General features: G+C 40.9%; 1 protein-coding gene across 10 annotated transcripts in view; it reads right to left on the minus strand.

The window, feature by feature from the left end:
- ctnnd2b (catenin (cadherin-associated protein), delta 2b) overlaps positions 1 to 17,190 on the minus strand; it is a 218,064-nt gene that overhangs the window by 142,295 nt on the left and 58,579 nt on the right. For 8 of the 10 annotated variants that reach the window (XM_033650653.2, XM_033650660.2, XM_078172937.1 and 5 more), the window contains exon 3: positions 8,243 to 8,355. In XM_033650653.2, coding sequence (XP_033506544.2) covers positions 8,243 to 8,355 — 113 coding nt within the window. Of the gene's footprint in view, positions 1 to 8,242; positions 8,356 to 12,544; positions 12,649 to 12,941; positions 13,076 to 17,190 lie in introns of those variants that run through there. The other 2 variants (XM_033650656.2, XM_033650657.2) reach the window with 2 other exon arrangements.

A 17,190-nucleotide genomic window follows, 5' to 3' on the forward strand; every position in this document is an offset into this window, starting at 1 on the left:
GTGCCACCACAGCTCAGATATCTGTATCTACTCGGTGTGTGCTTGCTGTCGGAGCTCCACTCGGGTGATTAGATAAAGGGACTGTAGCCAGGGAGCAGGTAAACACTAGGCAAAGTGAGGCACTCCAACAGAGCCAACAGAGAAAGAGATACTACTCTTGTTAGCTGGGGTGTTTCCTCCCTTGTTAAATTTATTCAGTCAAAATCAAAGATGGGTTACTTTGTGTCAGAGATTGTAAACCCATAATGTAGCTGGTTAAGATCAGAATCAGCCTTAAGCTTCAGGGTCAGTTTGAAAATGTGCCAAAACTTTGCTCTAAGCAAGACACCTAACCTGACTGGAACAAACAAAGCCAACTGAAACCACAACAGGGCTCAAAATAATCGATCTTAACTGCAGTATTGGAGACCAGCCCTCATCTCAACACCAGTCCCAAGACCACCTTTAAAGGTCTCGGCCTTGTCTTGGACTCCACTACTGGTCTGGTCTTGGTCTTGACTTGGCCTCAGCGCCTCAAAGTCTGGGTCTTGTCTTGTTCGTGATGCACCCTGGTCGAACCGTGCGTTCACACCAAACGCGATGGACGCGATGTCATCGCCCATAACGCGAGTATCGCGTCGCTTGATCACAAATGTCACCTTTTTGATCATCGCTTCATCGCTTCAATCGCGATGACGCAACCCTCCTCCCGCAATTTTCTTCACCTCCCGCTATTTTCTGGTCAACCATGGCTGAGTTAACTACCGTAGCTGCTCTTTATCTGTTGTGGACAACTGATCTGGATCGGAGACCCAAACACCGCCGTGTCTGGGTTCACAATATCCTCCAGAAACGCACACAGCTGGGTGAATATCATCACCTCCTGCAAGAGCTGCGTCTGGATGACGGTCGTTTCCAGCGGTACTTCAGGCTGACGCTGGCCCAGTTTGAGGACCTGTTGGCCCGTATCGGTGCGAGGATCTCCCGCCTGGACACCAACTACAAGCGCTCCATCCCAGCTGCGGAGCGCCTGTCCATCTGTCTACGGTTAGATGCTTATAATTTCTTTATGAATGGTTGGATATCAACGCTGATTGGATGTCACGGCACAGCGTCACGCGATGTCGCTTGAAAAGTTAAAATTTTTCAACTTCAAGCGACACACGCGATGAGACGATGGACGCGTCATCGCTTCATCGCGTTGCTCTTATCGCCTGAAATGCGTTGCCCGAAGCGACATCGCGTGTCATCGCGTCATTTACATTGATTTTGAATGGAAACTTGTGGCGTTCATCGCGTCCATCGCGTTTGGTGTGAACGCACAGTTAGTCATGACTTTGTCTTGGTTAAGGTGAACTTGATTACAACACTGCTTTTAACTGTTCTGCCCTGGGAACCTGACCTCCTGTTTGGATCAGAAGGACAGTTGAAAACTTTGGAAGAGGTCAGATACAGATGGAGAAGACAAATAAAAAAAGTTTTTTTTAAGTTAAAGACGAGAGAGTGAGCTAATAAGACAAAAGCCTTTAAAAGTGAATAGCAGGGAAACTGAATGACAAAAGAAGCTGGGGATGGGTAGAGGGGGAAGGTGAAACTTCAGTGATAGTTGACAAGACAAAAAGATTGGCTAATGTCATAACAGCTCAGAAATTAGACATTTTATCTATTTTATTTGGGTAATGTCACATAAATATGTGGTATACTTATCACACACACGTTGCTCTGAACAGTATGATTAAAAATACTGACTAAAGCAACATTAAGACCATTGATTCTAACTGCTGAAGAGACTGGAGTGAGAGGGTGTGGTTGATAATTGAGGTTAAGGGACAAACAGAAAAGAGCAGTGCTTCGGGAACTGCCCACTGGTTCAACATCCCATTGTTCCGACCATATTAAACTCATTGTTCTGAAGTCCGTTCCGAAATCATCATGATGCCCTGTGTTTAAGGTCTGGTTAGGTTTAGGCACACTTGGTTAGGGTCAGGAAAAGATCATGGTGTGGGTTAAAATGAAAAAGAAAGTGACAAACATAAGCCGTGAGCCTGCTCTGCCTCAAGCCGGTCGCGGCGCACCATACGCCCGCCGCGAGCCGTTCAGCACCGCGGACAGTCGGACTAATGGGATGTCGAACCAATGGGCTGTCGAACCAATGACATGGACCCAGTGCTTCAAGGGTGAGAAATTACATGTACAACACAACTATAATCACAGTAATGTCCATTTCCTCCGCTCATTTCCACCTCCTGTGTTGTCTAAACAAAGAAGAAGTACCTAAGTATCACTTGCAACCTTGACATTTGAGGCGACTCTTCTCTTTCAGCAGACAAAAACATTGTCGCTGTTTGACTGATAAAGCAACACACAAATACACACACACACACACACACACACACATTTGCAGTGGATTTGTGCTTTTTGAAGTGGTAAAGCAGCAGCATATGCCGTAGCAGACACTGTGACCTGTGGTGACTGATTAAAACTGGAAACAAAGGCAGAGCTGAAGATCTCATTAGCACCTCTGAAAGTCTTTATCTTGCACAACACAACAGGAGCAGATTCCCAAACTGCCGGCCCCCTCACAGTCACACAGCTGTACTTAACACTCATTCTTTACTCAACTTTTCTTTCTGTCTGACTATCTGGGGACAGATTTTCATCTTTTCAGGTATTTTATTGCCTACTTTTTAAAAGAGCCGTCAAATCATAATTTTAAATAGAAAGAAAGTCAACTGAAAGACTTCTAACTAAAAAACATAAGTTTTGGTTTTGGGGATTCCCTTCTTGTAACACAAGAAAACCTGTGTTTTCAGTAGTTGCAAGGTGTCTGTATTTTCCTTCCTCAACTTACTTCTCAAGTTACATCAGGACAAGCCACACTAAACGCAGTTACACAGTTCCATCCTCTATTGTTCTGCTTTTTTTAATCTACTGCAGGCATCAGCCAAGGTGTCTGAAAACCCCACACAGCCATTGTATTGTCCCTGGACATAAAAACACTGGTTATATTATATCTACTGTGCCTCGGTCTATGAACCAGCGGTTTGTCTGGAAGCAGAAACCAGAGCTGCTCCTTTAGGAAAGCCAAGAAGACGGCGACGGCCTGTGGAGGAGTTTATTTAAAGAAACACAAAGACATGTTTTCATTCAAGAGCAGTTTCAGATAGTAGGCTATATTAATAAAGTATTATACTATCAATAATTACAAATTTAATGTTCTTTTTAATGTAGTGATTAACGGACTTTGGAGAGAGAAGTGACTGAGTTGATCATTCTTGACCATTTGGATTAAACAGATAATATATAGAAGCAAACTAATCTCAGTTCAGAAATAAAGCTAGTTTGTGGATTTGGTGTTCATTTTTATTTATTTTTTTTTTCAAAATTTAGTTTCCAATGCTCAGTGAATACTGTTCTCTAGGAAGCAAAAGTGCCTGGAATATAGGTAATAATAATAGGTATTTGGGTATTTTCAAGTACTTGCCCTACTACTTATTATCTACTTTTTTATGTTACACAACTGACAGTGCTAGCTAGCTATGACACACAGACGCACTGAATTTAAGTGAGAGAGGCTGCTCTCATGCACTGTTTGTACACCTACAAAAAATAATGCACCACATTTTTGTAAACAATCCATGTAATCATAAGCCAAAAATTTCTGTGTATCCCAAGTAATCGGGAAGGCTAGGATAACATGACCAATGGGTCAGTTTGGGGAGTAAAGAAAGACCAAAAGTCTGTGTAGGAGGAAGGTTGGTGGATAGGTCAAACAACACAGGACACTCCCCCAGGAGACCGGTGTTTGGAACTGTGTGTTATTTTAAGGTGTTGTCACCAAGTTTGTCTTTCTTGATTAAACTTAAACACGTCCAGCCATGTTTCTTTTCTGACACCTAACCAATGTAACCAGTCTTACATTTTCATAAGATATCGTACGAACCGTTGAGTGAATAATGGTAGCTAGCAGCAGTAATGCTAACCTGGACGACACCAATAAACTAGCTTCTGCTAGGGGTGAGAAATGACCTTTACCTGCAGATACAGAACATGGTGAGCCAGACAGCTAACAAAAAACACATCTTTTTATCATCTAAGTCACCTTGCTAATGAAGAAAATACTGTACAGTGCATTTCAGCCATGTTACGTACTAGGGATGCACGATATCAGCCAACATGCTTTTTCTTAATTTGAAAATGAATAAATGCCGAAATAAATATTACATACATTGAGAAGTATTGTTTTTCATGTCTCCATCTGCTGGTGGGCCATCATGATAAGAGTATGCATGTATTATATGATGTTAATTCCACCAAAGATCAGTCAAATGAGTTATTACCGTCCATCCCTATTTCATACTATGCTAACCTAGCTACAGAAAAACAGGGGAAATACAAGGAACATACAAAAATAACCTTTATAACTTTCTACAGCCAAAGTACATTATACAACAAAAAAGCAAAAGGAATAAACTCAAAGCACTGCAACAATTGAAATTTTGTTTTCCTTTCACCAAGCTGCTGAAAATATAGGAAGTTCCTAGCTTAATTGCTGTGCAGTGCCAATACATCTCACCACAAATGTTACCAAGATAAATTCCTGTACGTGTCTTGTAGCTGTCAATAAAATGTTGCGCCTTCTGTTTGCCGGGACAAGCAGCCAAGACTAAAACTATTCAGAGCAGCAACAATGCTAATGTTTCAGAGGTAATTGAACAATAAATCCTACATGCTTTAGGCAATACAAACTTCTAACATATTGCTTTGTTTGGCAAACCATTTGTCCATTTGGTAATTACCTCCAAGTCAAGCAAAGTGGACGGCCTATAAAAAGCAATGGAACACAGTGTAATCCACAAGACGCCCTGCTCCTCACTAAATAATAAACCCATCTAATCGAGTTAGCAAGATGGCAGCCTTTATTCCATCTGTGTGCAGCTGTGTGATGAAGTGGAAGACGGGTGTTTTTGGACTCCACACCTCTTCCATCTCCCATGTTGCTGCTGTTTTAAATGGGGGCTCTCAATACAGCCCTGTGACAGCGCTGAAGAGCTAAATGCATGCACCAGTTAATTAGACTGGTGAATGAATCGGTTTTTAGACCATCTTTCTGCTCTTTGTTGGTCCACCCCTCAAATTGAAACGAGAATTACAATGCCGGCAGATGAGTAATTAGTTTGAGACGGATGGAATCCCCGCTCGCTTAACGGAATCAAAGACGGGAAAAGATGATGGACTGTGTGCGTCTATTCGTGTATGTGTGTGTGTGTGTGTGTGTGTGTGTGTTAGAGAGAGTGGGACAGAGAAACAGAGACAGAGGCTTTAATCGTGTTACATTGTCCTGAGAGGCAGGCTAAGTGCGTTACCACTATTGTGTCAGCAGTGTTGTTTTCACATTGGGACTGGTATGGAATGTGTAGAATCTGCTCTTTGAGCTCAGAGCAGAGACGGAGCTTGGGTCCAAACTGAATCAGCAGCAGATAATATGGCAGTCTCTTCACATTGTGAACAGTTTACTTCCTCTCATCACAAGAAAAAAAAGGGGGCCCTGAGCAAAACAATGGACTCCTGAGACGGCTGCACATTGTTTGTTTCTTTGTGAGAAGCAACTGTTGTTTTTAATGGACAATTAATAGTGTGTCATGTTTGCAAAGCTAAGGATTTGCTTTGTGCCATTTAGACCACAGCCAACATTCATTTAAACTACTAAAAGCAGCTACTTTGATCAACCTGGAGTGTTATACTGACGGGTTTGGCCCGATTTTGCCAGTAAAGAATGTAATTTTGCTCTCCACCGCACAAGGTCATATCTGTTTCTGGCCAATGCAACATGCAATTATTAATCAAGACACTTTAGCTCCAATATTCAACTTTAAATTGTCGTATTCTATCTTTATTTGAAACACCCTCAGAACCCCAAAACCCACACATGGGTTTGAAAGTCATGTTTTCTTTAAAAATAAAATCACCAAAATCCGACCATTTATCATCGCCAGGAACTGTGAAAAACAATTTGAAAACAGATTTTTACATTTCTGATGGTCCGTGAACACATCATCTGCAGCAAACATCATGAAATGTAATCTGATCTAAGTTTAAAATACTGATATTTCAACTCAATCATCTTTCACACCCTAGCCACCCCCATACTCTGATAAATACAGTCCCTTATACTGAATATATATCTGTGTATATGAGTCCATATTAAAGCATTATCTATATGAGAAATGATTTGATCATTATTCAGTCACTGATCATTAAATCCCGATGAACTCTGTGAGAATCAAAGTGTCAATCGGAGATCGGATTGCTTTCAAGTTCAAATCCCTCAGCCTCAAAGTGATCTCACTTTATTCCTCATGCGCCTCTGAGCTTAAAGGTGCTACAGTACCTATAGTCAATATGCAGTTAAGAGCTTCAGGATTGCAACTTGATCCCGTCAATAAACTTAACTCTGCCAGTGAGATTTTGACAGATCTAACTCCTTTCCAGCAGCACACATTACACATACATTCAGGGTTATAAGAGGCCTCAAGCTGTCTCATCTCTGAGTTTTTCTTGTACTGTTTTCTGAAGATGACTGTGGACTGAGCAACATATTTTAAAAAGTAATTACAAAATAATTGCTTCGTGTCCCCTTCACCTCCCTGTTGTTACTCTGCATGTTTATTTTAAAAAGCAATAAGTGGAATAAAAATAATGAGAGCTGATTATGGCTAATATGTGTTCTTAAAATGAGGTCGGCTAAAATGAACATAATTACTGGAATGCTGCTGGATAAAAAAAACTTGATAGGTAAAAAAATGTTTGTATGAATTGTAAAACATTTAATCCCAGTGGCCGAATTAGTGGGTAGAAAGCTCCAGTAAGAAGCTCCAAAATATAAAAAATATAATATAATATAAAGCAATGATTTGTTTTTTCATTACCTATTGATCATCTACAGTGTTGCATGGTCACAAGCCTACTTAACTAGCTAGTTAGTAGCTCGGCTAAGAATATTTTTAAGCTACACTAATGAATATCTTAAAATACCAATGGCTCAAATAACGATGGGTAATATGAGAGGGGTCGCTCTTATTTACAAACCCACAACGAACTACAACCCAGGTCTTAGGGTCCCCTCAGCTCTACGGAGCATTTTAGCATCTTTAAGCTCATTGTTTTGGTTTAAGGACAACTGCAACTTTACTGTTTGGTTCACTCTGATTGGTCTGTCAGTCTTGTTTCAAGACGTAGGCAGTTGTTTTCATAAATAAAGCTCTGATAAACCTACTGCACACAACCTATCCAATACAAAACAGCACACAGACACAGTTAGCAAATAGCTGGTGAAACATTTAACAGCGTAAGATTCAGGTCTTGGGCCTTCAAGCCCCAACACACCAAGCCAATGGCTGGCCATTAGTCAGTGTCAGGCCATTGGAGAGTGTGTGTCACCATAGTTTTGGTGGTGAATCTGTTTGTTCTAGTAGGCTTTTTTGGGCCAATTCAGCATGTTGAATCGGTGTCAGAGACAACAGAACCCATAGGTGAATGAAATCAGGTGTTCAGGTGCAGTGTTTTGGTCAAGACATGAGGCAACGCAACATTCGGCTTAAGTTGACACAAGTTCTTTGATGTCATTTTGGTGTGTCTCAGCCTTTAGGAGTTGGTGAACTAAAACAGAGCTAAAAGAATAGTGAGCTTTTTAACATGTTGCCAACTTGATAAGATGATAATATGTCAACATTGTGCTAACAGATTGTACACAGGTAGCCAAAAAATCAGTGAATGCTGCCTTAAATTGGACACTCAGGTAATCTAACTAGTGAGATAGCGCTGTCTGAATGAACTGTGATGAAATGTATAATGAAAATACTAGTCCTTCTATCATTTTATTTTACCTGAGGGCCCTGAGGTTCTCCCACAGCTTTAGGTTTTAAAAAGCATCTTTGAGTAGCTACCTGTTATTATACATGTTGCAGCTCTGTCAAGTAACTACTGTAGAAGATGTGAGTGCAAGAGAAGGAATAAGATCTGGTGCACCAGAGGAATGCAGGAAGATTCTCTCTGTGGCCTACAAAGCAAACCAGCAGAGCTTTGGAACTGTGGTTTGAATCACAGGGATGAATTTTGGACACAAATCAAGGAGTGTACCTCTAATGTGACCAGCTGTAAAGCCAGTCACCTGCAAGAGCACAGCTGAAACACACAGGTAGAGTGTACAGAAGAGGATCTGACAGGTGTGAGACAAACACACACAACACACACACACACACACCTGATGCTAGTCATGCTTCCAGTCTCAGAGCCAAGCTTGCATCTCTCCAGCTGACTGGCAACGATCTGTCGTTCGGCTTCCAGCTCCCTGGTCAGACGTTCAAACTGCAACTCCTGGAGAGGGGAGGGGAGAGAGAGAGAGAATGTGTCAGCGCATTCTGTCTGTTTATTTACTGCCACATTTACAGTCATCCTGAACATTATTTTGGCCCCGATGTCTCTGACACATTTTTAATTGTTGCGAAATGGACTCTGCAGTCTGTGGTGGGAAAACAGGCTAGATCTCACTGTGTCTGCCAGTTTCACGCTGCCAGATATTCACGGAGAAGAGTTTGATATGTCGCAAAACTGTGACACCAAACTAAAGCCATCACAAATGTGACATTTGTTATTCTGTGACGAGGAGACTCATAAAACAGAAGTTTTAGGATGAGGATTTTTGTTATTTAGATTCACATGTAAGCTTAAGTCTAATGCCTGCCTCTAACTCTCTAACTCTACACTCTAAGTGTATGGATCACTTAGAGTGATCCTGCTGTTACCACGTGGTGGCTGATATGAAGAGATGAGATATGGGAGGCTGTCAATCACATCGCCACAGTTGAAGAATCTATAGCTGTATGGTAGCGCCCCCTGAAGAAACATCATCCCCATACTGCTGGATGTTAATACATTCCTTTCTTTAAAATGTGTGGCCTAAATCTGATTCTATATATATCTACATACACATAAAACTGATGGATGGAAATGCACTTAGGTGGAATTTTTTTTTTCTTACCCTAAATCTCTCTTACTTATTTCCCTGTGAGGCTCACTCGAACAATCGTTCCAAGTCTGAGTCACCAAACCCTCTGAACTGTACAAACTAAATTTCTCATTTCAACTTGATTAATTCATGAGGACATGTGCGTCCGAGAGATTTGGTCATTAGTGAAGTGCTATATTTAAAGGCTGTTTTGCTCCAGGCAGATTTCATTCACAAAAGTGCAATGTTACACTATCAGGTGTTATAAGAGAGGGCGAGCACCTGGACAGCGATCTGAAGGAAGACCCTGAAGCAGCTGTCGGAGCATGACGATTTTCCTCATGTATACTGAGTTGTAAACTAACACCCACCACCCAACAACAGGGGTGTAGTACAAAATTCTGCACCCAATGCATAAGCTGTCCATGTAGGACCATGCCCTTTCTCTTTTCCACCACACTGTCATGCACCTTTTGATTTTTTTTCTACAAAGTCGGTTTGCTTTCCCTCCCTTTTCTTTTGGAACCCCTAAGCAGTCAGTCATTCAAGAGCCTCAGAGAACTTTCACAGTTTTTTTTAAACAGGTTCAGTCTTTCGATCGATTTATTCAGCCATTTGTTAGTTAGTTAATTATGGCACTAATTAATGAGAAATAAAAAAGTGCAAACAAAACCCAACTTTTTATTTCAAGCTTTTCAAGGGTCCTCTTCCCACTGGGCTGCTGGGTAATCAGTCCCATGTTTCCCCCACTACGACACCTCTGCTGTTTACTGTACAGGACATCAGCTACTCCACTAAACAATCATTTGTCACTGTTCAGGATTCTGTCAGGTGCTGGAGGAAGAAGGTCACAGCAGTAGAGAGTGAGGAGTCTGATGAGGAGGTTTGAGTTGATTCAAATGATGAAGCAAACCCTCAAATGTTTGATCCTAATGTACATTTAACACTAAATACTTAAAATTTTGAGATCAAGGCATGAGTTGTATTCAGGTTTGATTTGTTTCACAGTTCATCAATAAGTCAAAATAATTTTGCTTTAAATTCTGCTCTGGCCTCCTCTTTAAGTTTGTATTCAACACAATACCTTAGTATCCCAATAAAATGCACTAAAACAAATGTATATGCAAAATAAAAAGGCAATTTATTATTTTGGCTGGAAAAAAATATGCTTGGCTGTTGGATTTTTTCATCTGACAGTCCCCTTGGCCAGTGAGTCAAAAACTTAATTTCGGACACTGGCTGCAAAAGTTGCCACGTCAAAAACACTCCTGCCAAAAACAAAAACAAACAAAAAGAAAAGATATATTGTAAAGGCCCAGGTAAACTGATAAGCCATGATGCACATCTCATTTACGTAGTGAAGAGTTTTGGGGTTTGGTGATTATAATTTCTCAGTAAAATAAGTGCAGAAAGGCAAACTGTGTAAATAAAAAAAGAAATATCAGAACATTGGCAATTGCAACAAGATCTTTTAAATCATTTGCATGTGCTATTTAGGAGCAAATCTCTTCCTATGAGTGGTTCTGTCATGAGACCCATTGTTTTTATGCCTAATTTATGCTCTTCAATGTGCGATGAATAACCACCAATTAACAGATATGCAAACAAACCAACTGCTAATTATAGTATTCGTGTCTGCTGCTGTAATCATTACAGCTGATTAAACATAACTGATTTTACTAATTTGTAAAAACAAAACAAAAAACTCCCACATACAAATTAATGGATTGTGCAATGCATTAATGCATTTGGATTGTAGATTGTTTCATCAAGTGAAGAGCACATGGTGCCTATACACTGGAGCACTGGTAGTGGAATTATGATTTAGATCTTAAATTGATATCTGGCAGTTTTCTGATGGGGTTCCAGATAGTAAAAACGATGGGATTATAATAAATCATGTCAGAATGGGAGTCATAATGGATCAATGTTTCCCGGTCGGCATTTGGCTACAAAGGAGCGATTCTGAAAGAGATCTGAGCTCATCGAAAAGCTATAAAATTTAGACTTTAAATCTGATGGATTTTCATATATCCATTTGGTTTGATGGTCAGTTTCTAAAGTCTGAAGTGGAACTGCACACCACAATAATTCTATGTGTGAGGGCCTTTGAAGTGACACAAGCACATAGACAGTGAATGCATATGTATTCCCTTTTTACTAATCTGTTTCATGTTTTCTGTAATCTGACACTTTGAAAAAACATTAAACTATGTGCATGACAAATAAGCCTGTTGCATATCTAACACAGAGCCCTTGTGTAGTTTCCAACCAAATTAAGCTCCATACATTCAGAAAGCAATTACATGTCATTACAAGTGAATACAAAATTGGAGTGCTCTTTCTGTACAGACATGAAACAACTCAGCTTTATAATAGTTTTAACATTTGAAATGCCCTGAAAATAAAATACATTTCCCAGTAGGAGAGAACATTAATTTTATTTATAGTGATTACACGGTGTGTATTTTCAGTTTAAGAACACTGACGGAGAGCAGAGTGCCGGTCCGTGGGAGCTTAAACGCTGATGATGCCTGAGGCACCTTCAGGCTTCCCACCATAATGATACAATTTGATTATAATGAATCATTAATGTAATAAGTTAACAAATCAAATTGAGAATTTCACTGTAATTATGCACCGTCTCCTTGTTATTAATGGTAACTGGACACACATGCAGGCACATGCGCGTGCATACAAAACATGTCCGCTATACTATTGGCTAACATGCACGCATGCACAGAAGCATGCACAGACGTAAATGCATTTGCATGGATTCTGCAGCTTTGAAACTGATTGGAGAACACACGACTTGTTGCTGTGACATTGAATGAATATAGAGACCCACTAACAGTGTCAGGGTTATAGGAAATTTCCCACTGACTTCATGACACAGATAAGTGCTTTGTGCAACTGCTAAACGGCATATACACACACACACACACACACACACACACGGCTGTGAAATCTCTCAAGTGTGAATACTGCGAGAGCAACATGCGATCTCTTCCTAAGTTCAACATGATGATACATACATGTGTTTACACTGCACTGCAGATGAAAACAGAGCTGCTCAACAGAAATAGTGACAAAATAAATTTAAATAAATCACCTGGCTACATCGTCTGTGCTGAGTTGGCCGTATTCCCTGAGCTGATAATAAATCATTTTTGAAATGGATGAAAATAACCCCTTTCTAGCGCTTAGTGGCCTCAGATCAATCATCACGGTGTCAAAGTTTTAGCATGAAGCTAATCACGTGCAAGAAACACATGGATGATTTCAGAATCTATGATCTCATCCCTTAAATGCTCATTTGAAGATAAAAGCTGCAGATAATCCTTTGATGCAAACACAAACCAGCCACTCGGTACAAAGCTACTAGAAAGCTGCAAGAAATTCTGAGTTCAGAAACTGCACTCAAACAACTCTGCATGCAAAAAAAAACCAAAAAAAAAACCTGCAGGCTTTTCCCTGTGTGATCTGACTTTTTGCAGTCAAATCAATCTAAACACCCTCATCAGCTGAGAAAAAAAAAGATGGGGAAAAACAACCTACTTCGAGGCAACATCTCCACAGCAGATGAAGGCAAAGATGAAACGCTTGTGTTTTCCTTTGTTTGTTTGCTTGTTTGGCGCTGCTACAGCTGAGAGCATAGAGGCTGAGTGGCTAAGCGAGCTGACTAACTAGCTGGATGGCGAGCCATGAGAATTCAGTTGTAAGGCTTCTTGAAAACATCCAAACAAAAGCGATTGCTCCCTCCTCTACCCCCCCTCCACCTCCTGCCCCTCCGATCTCTTCTCCCTCCAATTCAGGGCTGACAGGCAGACACCTGTTACTGCAGAGGAACAGGCAGACACCATGATGGAATTTGTTGTGAAAAATCAGGAGCCAAAAAGCCGCCAAAAAAGAATAAAAAGAGAAGGAAAGGAATGGAAGTTGTGAGAACACATACCTTCACATGGACCATACTTCACAGAGAGACATCAAATCACACGCTTTTCTTTGCTCCCCTCTGGTCAAAAAGCAACAACAACAGTCGCTCTCCCTCCTCCACACACACTCATCTGTCCTGGGTCAAACACAGCAAGTGATAGAGAGAGAGAGACAGAGAGAAAGACAGATACGGAGACTCTAGTGTCACTTGAGCTGACTGCAACTCAGCCCCTCTCTCTCTCTCTCTCTCTCTCTCTCTCTCTCTTTCTCTCTCTATGTCTATGTCTCTTTATCTCTTCTTCCTCAGGGGCCATGAAACACACACACACACACACACATACGCTGTTCACTGAGGCACAAAGGTCCCCATGGCAACGGAGCATTTAGAAGCCCCGTGGCATTATCTATGCAACGTTGCATCACAATGGGCCCTCCCACCGGCCGACCCTGCCAAAAAAGCCCGCCGCTCGCCACTCACTCTCTGCCTCTCTCACTCTACCTCTCTCCCTTTCTCTCTCTCTCTGACCAGACCATCTGCACTCCTCCCTCTCCTCCCGCCTCTTCCCCCCCTCCAGCCACCATCACTGAAAAGCAAAGGGAGGATATTAAGACAAGGGGGGAGCCAGGAGAGACAGAAGATGGATGGGAGGCGAGATGGAGGGAGGCACGCACACTCAAAATAGTGGACTCATACATACACACAAACACACACATGCCCACACACACTCGCAGGCTATATCCTCATGCCTTCACACACACTATGATCTGCCATGGTGAAATTCAACAGGTTGATGTAAGGAGCGTATAAGGGCGAAATAAAACACATTAACTGGAGTAAGTTCAGAGATAAATGCCTGATCTCCTGTCAAGAGTTTTTTTGGGACTATTGGCTGCTTTTATTTGCACAGACTGAGAATGTGAGAGTATCCATCCATCCATCCATCCATCCATTTCCATCTGTTCTACTTTAGTAAGAAACAAATTACACCATGTATGTGTTTAGGGTACAGTCACACCTAAGCGAACTTAACGTAGGCGGATATTCGCTTCCCATTCTCTTCCAGCTTGGCCAAATAAAACATTCCCTTTTAGTGACAAAGCAAATTTGCATCTTCACATCATGTGGAGTTTCACCATTGATGTATGGAAAGAACTGACTTACAGCTTTGGAGCGGGACCCTGGTTATTCCTATGGAAGATGCTCAGTGGCACATGAAGCCAAAAAGTTCAGCTGCAGTGTATAAAATGACCTGGATGATATAGGCACTGCTTCTGTATTACTGGGCACATACAGTCATACTAGAGACTTGACCATGCTGGCTACTTCCAGTTTAGTGCTAATTTGAATGGGGATAAAATAATTGTGCAGCTCTTCTAGACTTTCCAAATGTAACTGGACTGAATGGATCGAGTTCTGATGGTAAAGTGAGTCATTTTGCGGGGTAAATCAATTTGTATTGATTTACAGACATCCATTTCACATGTATGTCTATCGTAAAAGGTCTTTTTGTGCCCTATGGCGTTACATGATGGACTCTGCAGTTTTTATACCACTGTTTGGACCCTAAAACAATTGGCTTCAAAGCTCGGTGCAAGTTCAACTTTGGTGAACTTTGACAGGCGAAGACGCAGCCTCAGCGGATAGCAAAGAAGTATGTGTGGAGGAGACATTGATTGTGGAAGATTATGGAAAACTTTTGTGAACTTTGACACAAAAAGTTGACCCACTGACCAAAATCAAGCCGTCTTAACAGCAGAAGGAATGGAGAGCCAGAGAGGGCAAAAGAGACAAAATCATCATATTAGCTCTTTCACCATCGACCTGTTATAACATTCCTCTGCCAAAAATCTAAACTGTGTTTTTGTCCAGCTGATGAAGGAAGAATCTCAATTGCAAACTGTCACTTCCCCAGCCAGCTAACGTGGTGCACTATGGTGGCTGGCTAGTGCTGGCAAGTCCTTGGCTCGCTAACATGTTACCAGTTAACTCAACAGCTACAGGGGTTCACCAACCAAGAGAACTATGAAAGGTTCCAACTAGCCCCCAAGATGGCACTGAGAACTATACTTACTTGTTTTTAATATTCAAATTAACATCTACACAGGAGCAAGTGAATCATTAAACAAACAACCATGAGAGAAGCTTCACATAAAAAACAAGCATGCAGAGCCGTCTCTTACCCAGATGCAATCTGACTCCATATTTGAACCCATGGCTTCCCAACAGGTGCCACAGTCGCTTCCTAAAGCACCAAGAAGTCCAGTGGAAAAATGTCCCCAGCCTGTTTGAAATCTTTTCTTTGTGTTTGCTTTCTTTAATCTGACGTGTCCACTTCCCACTCCCTTGATCCCACAGTCCAACTAAACCAATAACGACAGCCTGGCAAATACATGCTGCACATGCAAAGCTCCAGCCTCCAGTCATTTCTTTATTCAAATTTGGATTGGTTGAGTTTACACGGCTGTTTGGCTGCAGACTGACTGAACGCAGGTTTAATCACAGAGATAAATGGGCCATCAACTGAGAGTTTGGCTTAAACTAGACAGATCAGCTTGATCAACTCAACGTTTCAGTCTGCGAGATTAAAAGCACAGGATGTAAATACACAGCAGCTCTGAGCATGCACATTCCCGTGTGTGTGTGTGTACTATAAAGTATGTTAGACTAAGACCATTTGGACTGTAGAAAGCTGATATGGGGGAGGCTTCATCAGATCTGAGAGAATAACCCTGATAATTTCATCATCATCTCAGTTTAGGCCCGAAATTAATAAATCCATAACAGAAAGCCTTTGTAATAAACTGGAGGCATGGAAAAGTTTGAAAATGGATGTTTACTGATCAGAAAATGATATTAGTTGCACTGTTTGGAAGGATCCAGTATTTTAGGACTTTAACCCATACTAGGGACTAAAAATTAAGGACAATATATAAGAAGGAATGGTCATGACAACACTGAGAGCATGGTGGTGTCAGTTCTGCTGGAGTCAATAGGGCGGGCACTGCAAACAACTCTTTAAACCATCATATCTTTGTTGTTTTAACTTTGAAAAATCCTTCCACCAGATTAAAAAAAACAAATTACGTAAAGCTTACTGACATTTTTTAAATCTAAATATACATGTTTGTTTTCCTTGTAATTGGTCTCTAAACAGATCATGGCTCTTACCAGTAACTGCATCTAAGCCTCTGCTGGACATGATAAAAACATATAAAAGCTGTGTTTCATTGTAATTGAACTTATGATACTCTCAGTTTAAATGTAGAGTGATGATATGACATATATATGACATTACAGGTTAAACGATTAGATGTTGTATTAAATGTTGGACATCAGATAAATTGTGCCACTCACAAAAGATAGATTCAAACAAGCTCCAAATAGCCCCCAGATTGTAATGGCACCTTTCTGTTACAAATTTAAAGTCCAGGCAGAGATAAACCTGATGACATCACCATGGGTTATTCTGTCAGACTTAACAACACCCCTCTGGAGCAGGAGAAGTCATTATACAAATGACTGAGTGTTTTTTGTATAAAATTGGTGGAGTTTCCTTTGAAATGACATTTTATCCAAGGGTCCAGACTGTCATCATTTAGTCACATTTTGTGACCATTTTTGGAGACAATGGCAATAAATTTTAAAGGAAGCACCAGTGCAACTTGCAAATATACTCAGTCTTTTGTTGTTGTTGTTGTTGTTGATTTTAAATCTTCACTGTTAATCATGTGAAACACCAGAAGGGAGTGGTGTGAGTGTGTTTTTTTTTTTTCACAAGGGTAACAACATCTGCTCTACACACCCTTTGCTCTGCTCTGCCCGTGTCTGTCTCCAGCTTTAGCAGTGGCTGGTTTGACCACACAGATGTGAGTGACAGGTAGCTTGACCACAGTCTTTATCTCTGTCAGCCAAGCTGGATCAAATCCTGTCCTCCTATTCTTCAGGGTGGTCAAAAGGGCAGCAGCTGACGTTTCTGCATCAAGCTAGCCATCACCTGCATCTCCAAGGTCATATCAGCCGCTGTTAAAGTAGTGCCCAGTAATCTGAACTTTATGGTAAATGCATTGAAGTGGCCCAGGATACGCATGTGACTATGTCCGCATTCCCAAAATCAGATGTTAACACAAACATCACAAACAAATATATATAACAAAATATATATATGGAAATAACATTGACTTGATCATAATAAGGAAGTATAAAATATATTTTCATGTGTCATTTACAAATAAATAAATCCAACTACCTTGTGAGGGAAAATCACTTC

The sequence above is a fragment of the Epinephelus lanceolatus genome, chromosome 12 (assembly GCF_041903045.1).
Source record: "Epinephelus lanceolatus isolate andai-2023 chromosome 12, ASM4190304v1, whole genome shotgun sequence".
NCBI classification, from domain to species: domain Eukaryota; kingdom Metazoa; phylum Chordata; class Actinopteri; order Perciformes; family Serranidae; genus Epinephelus; species Epinephelus lanceolatus.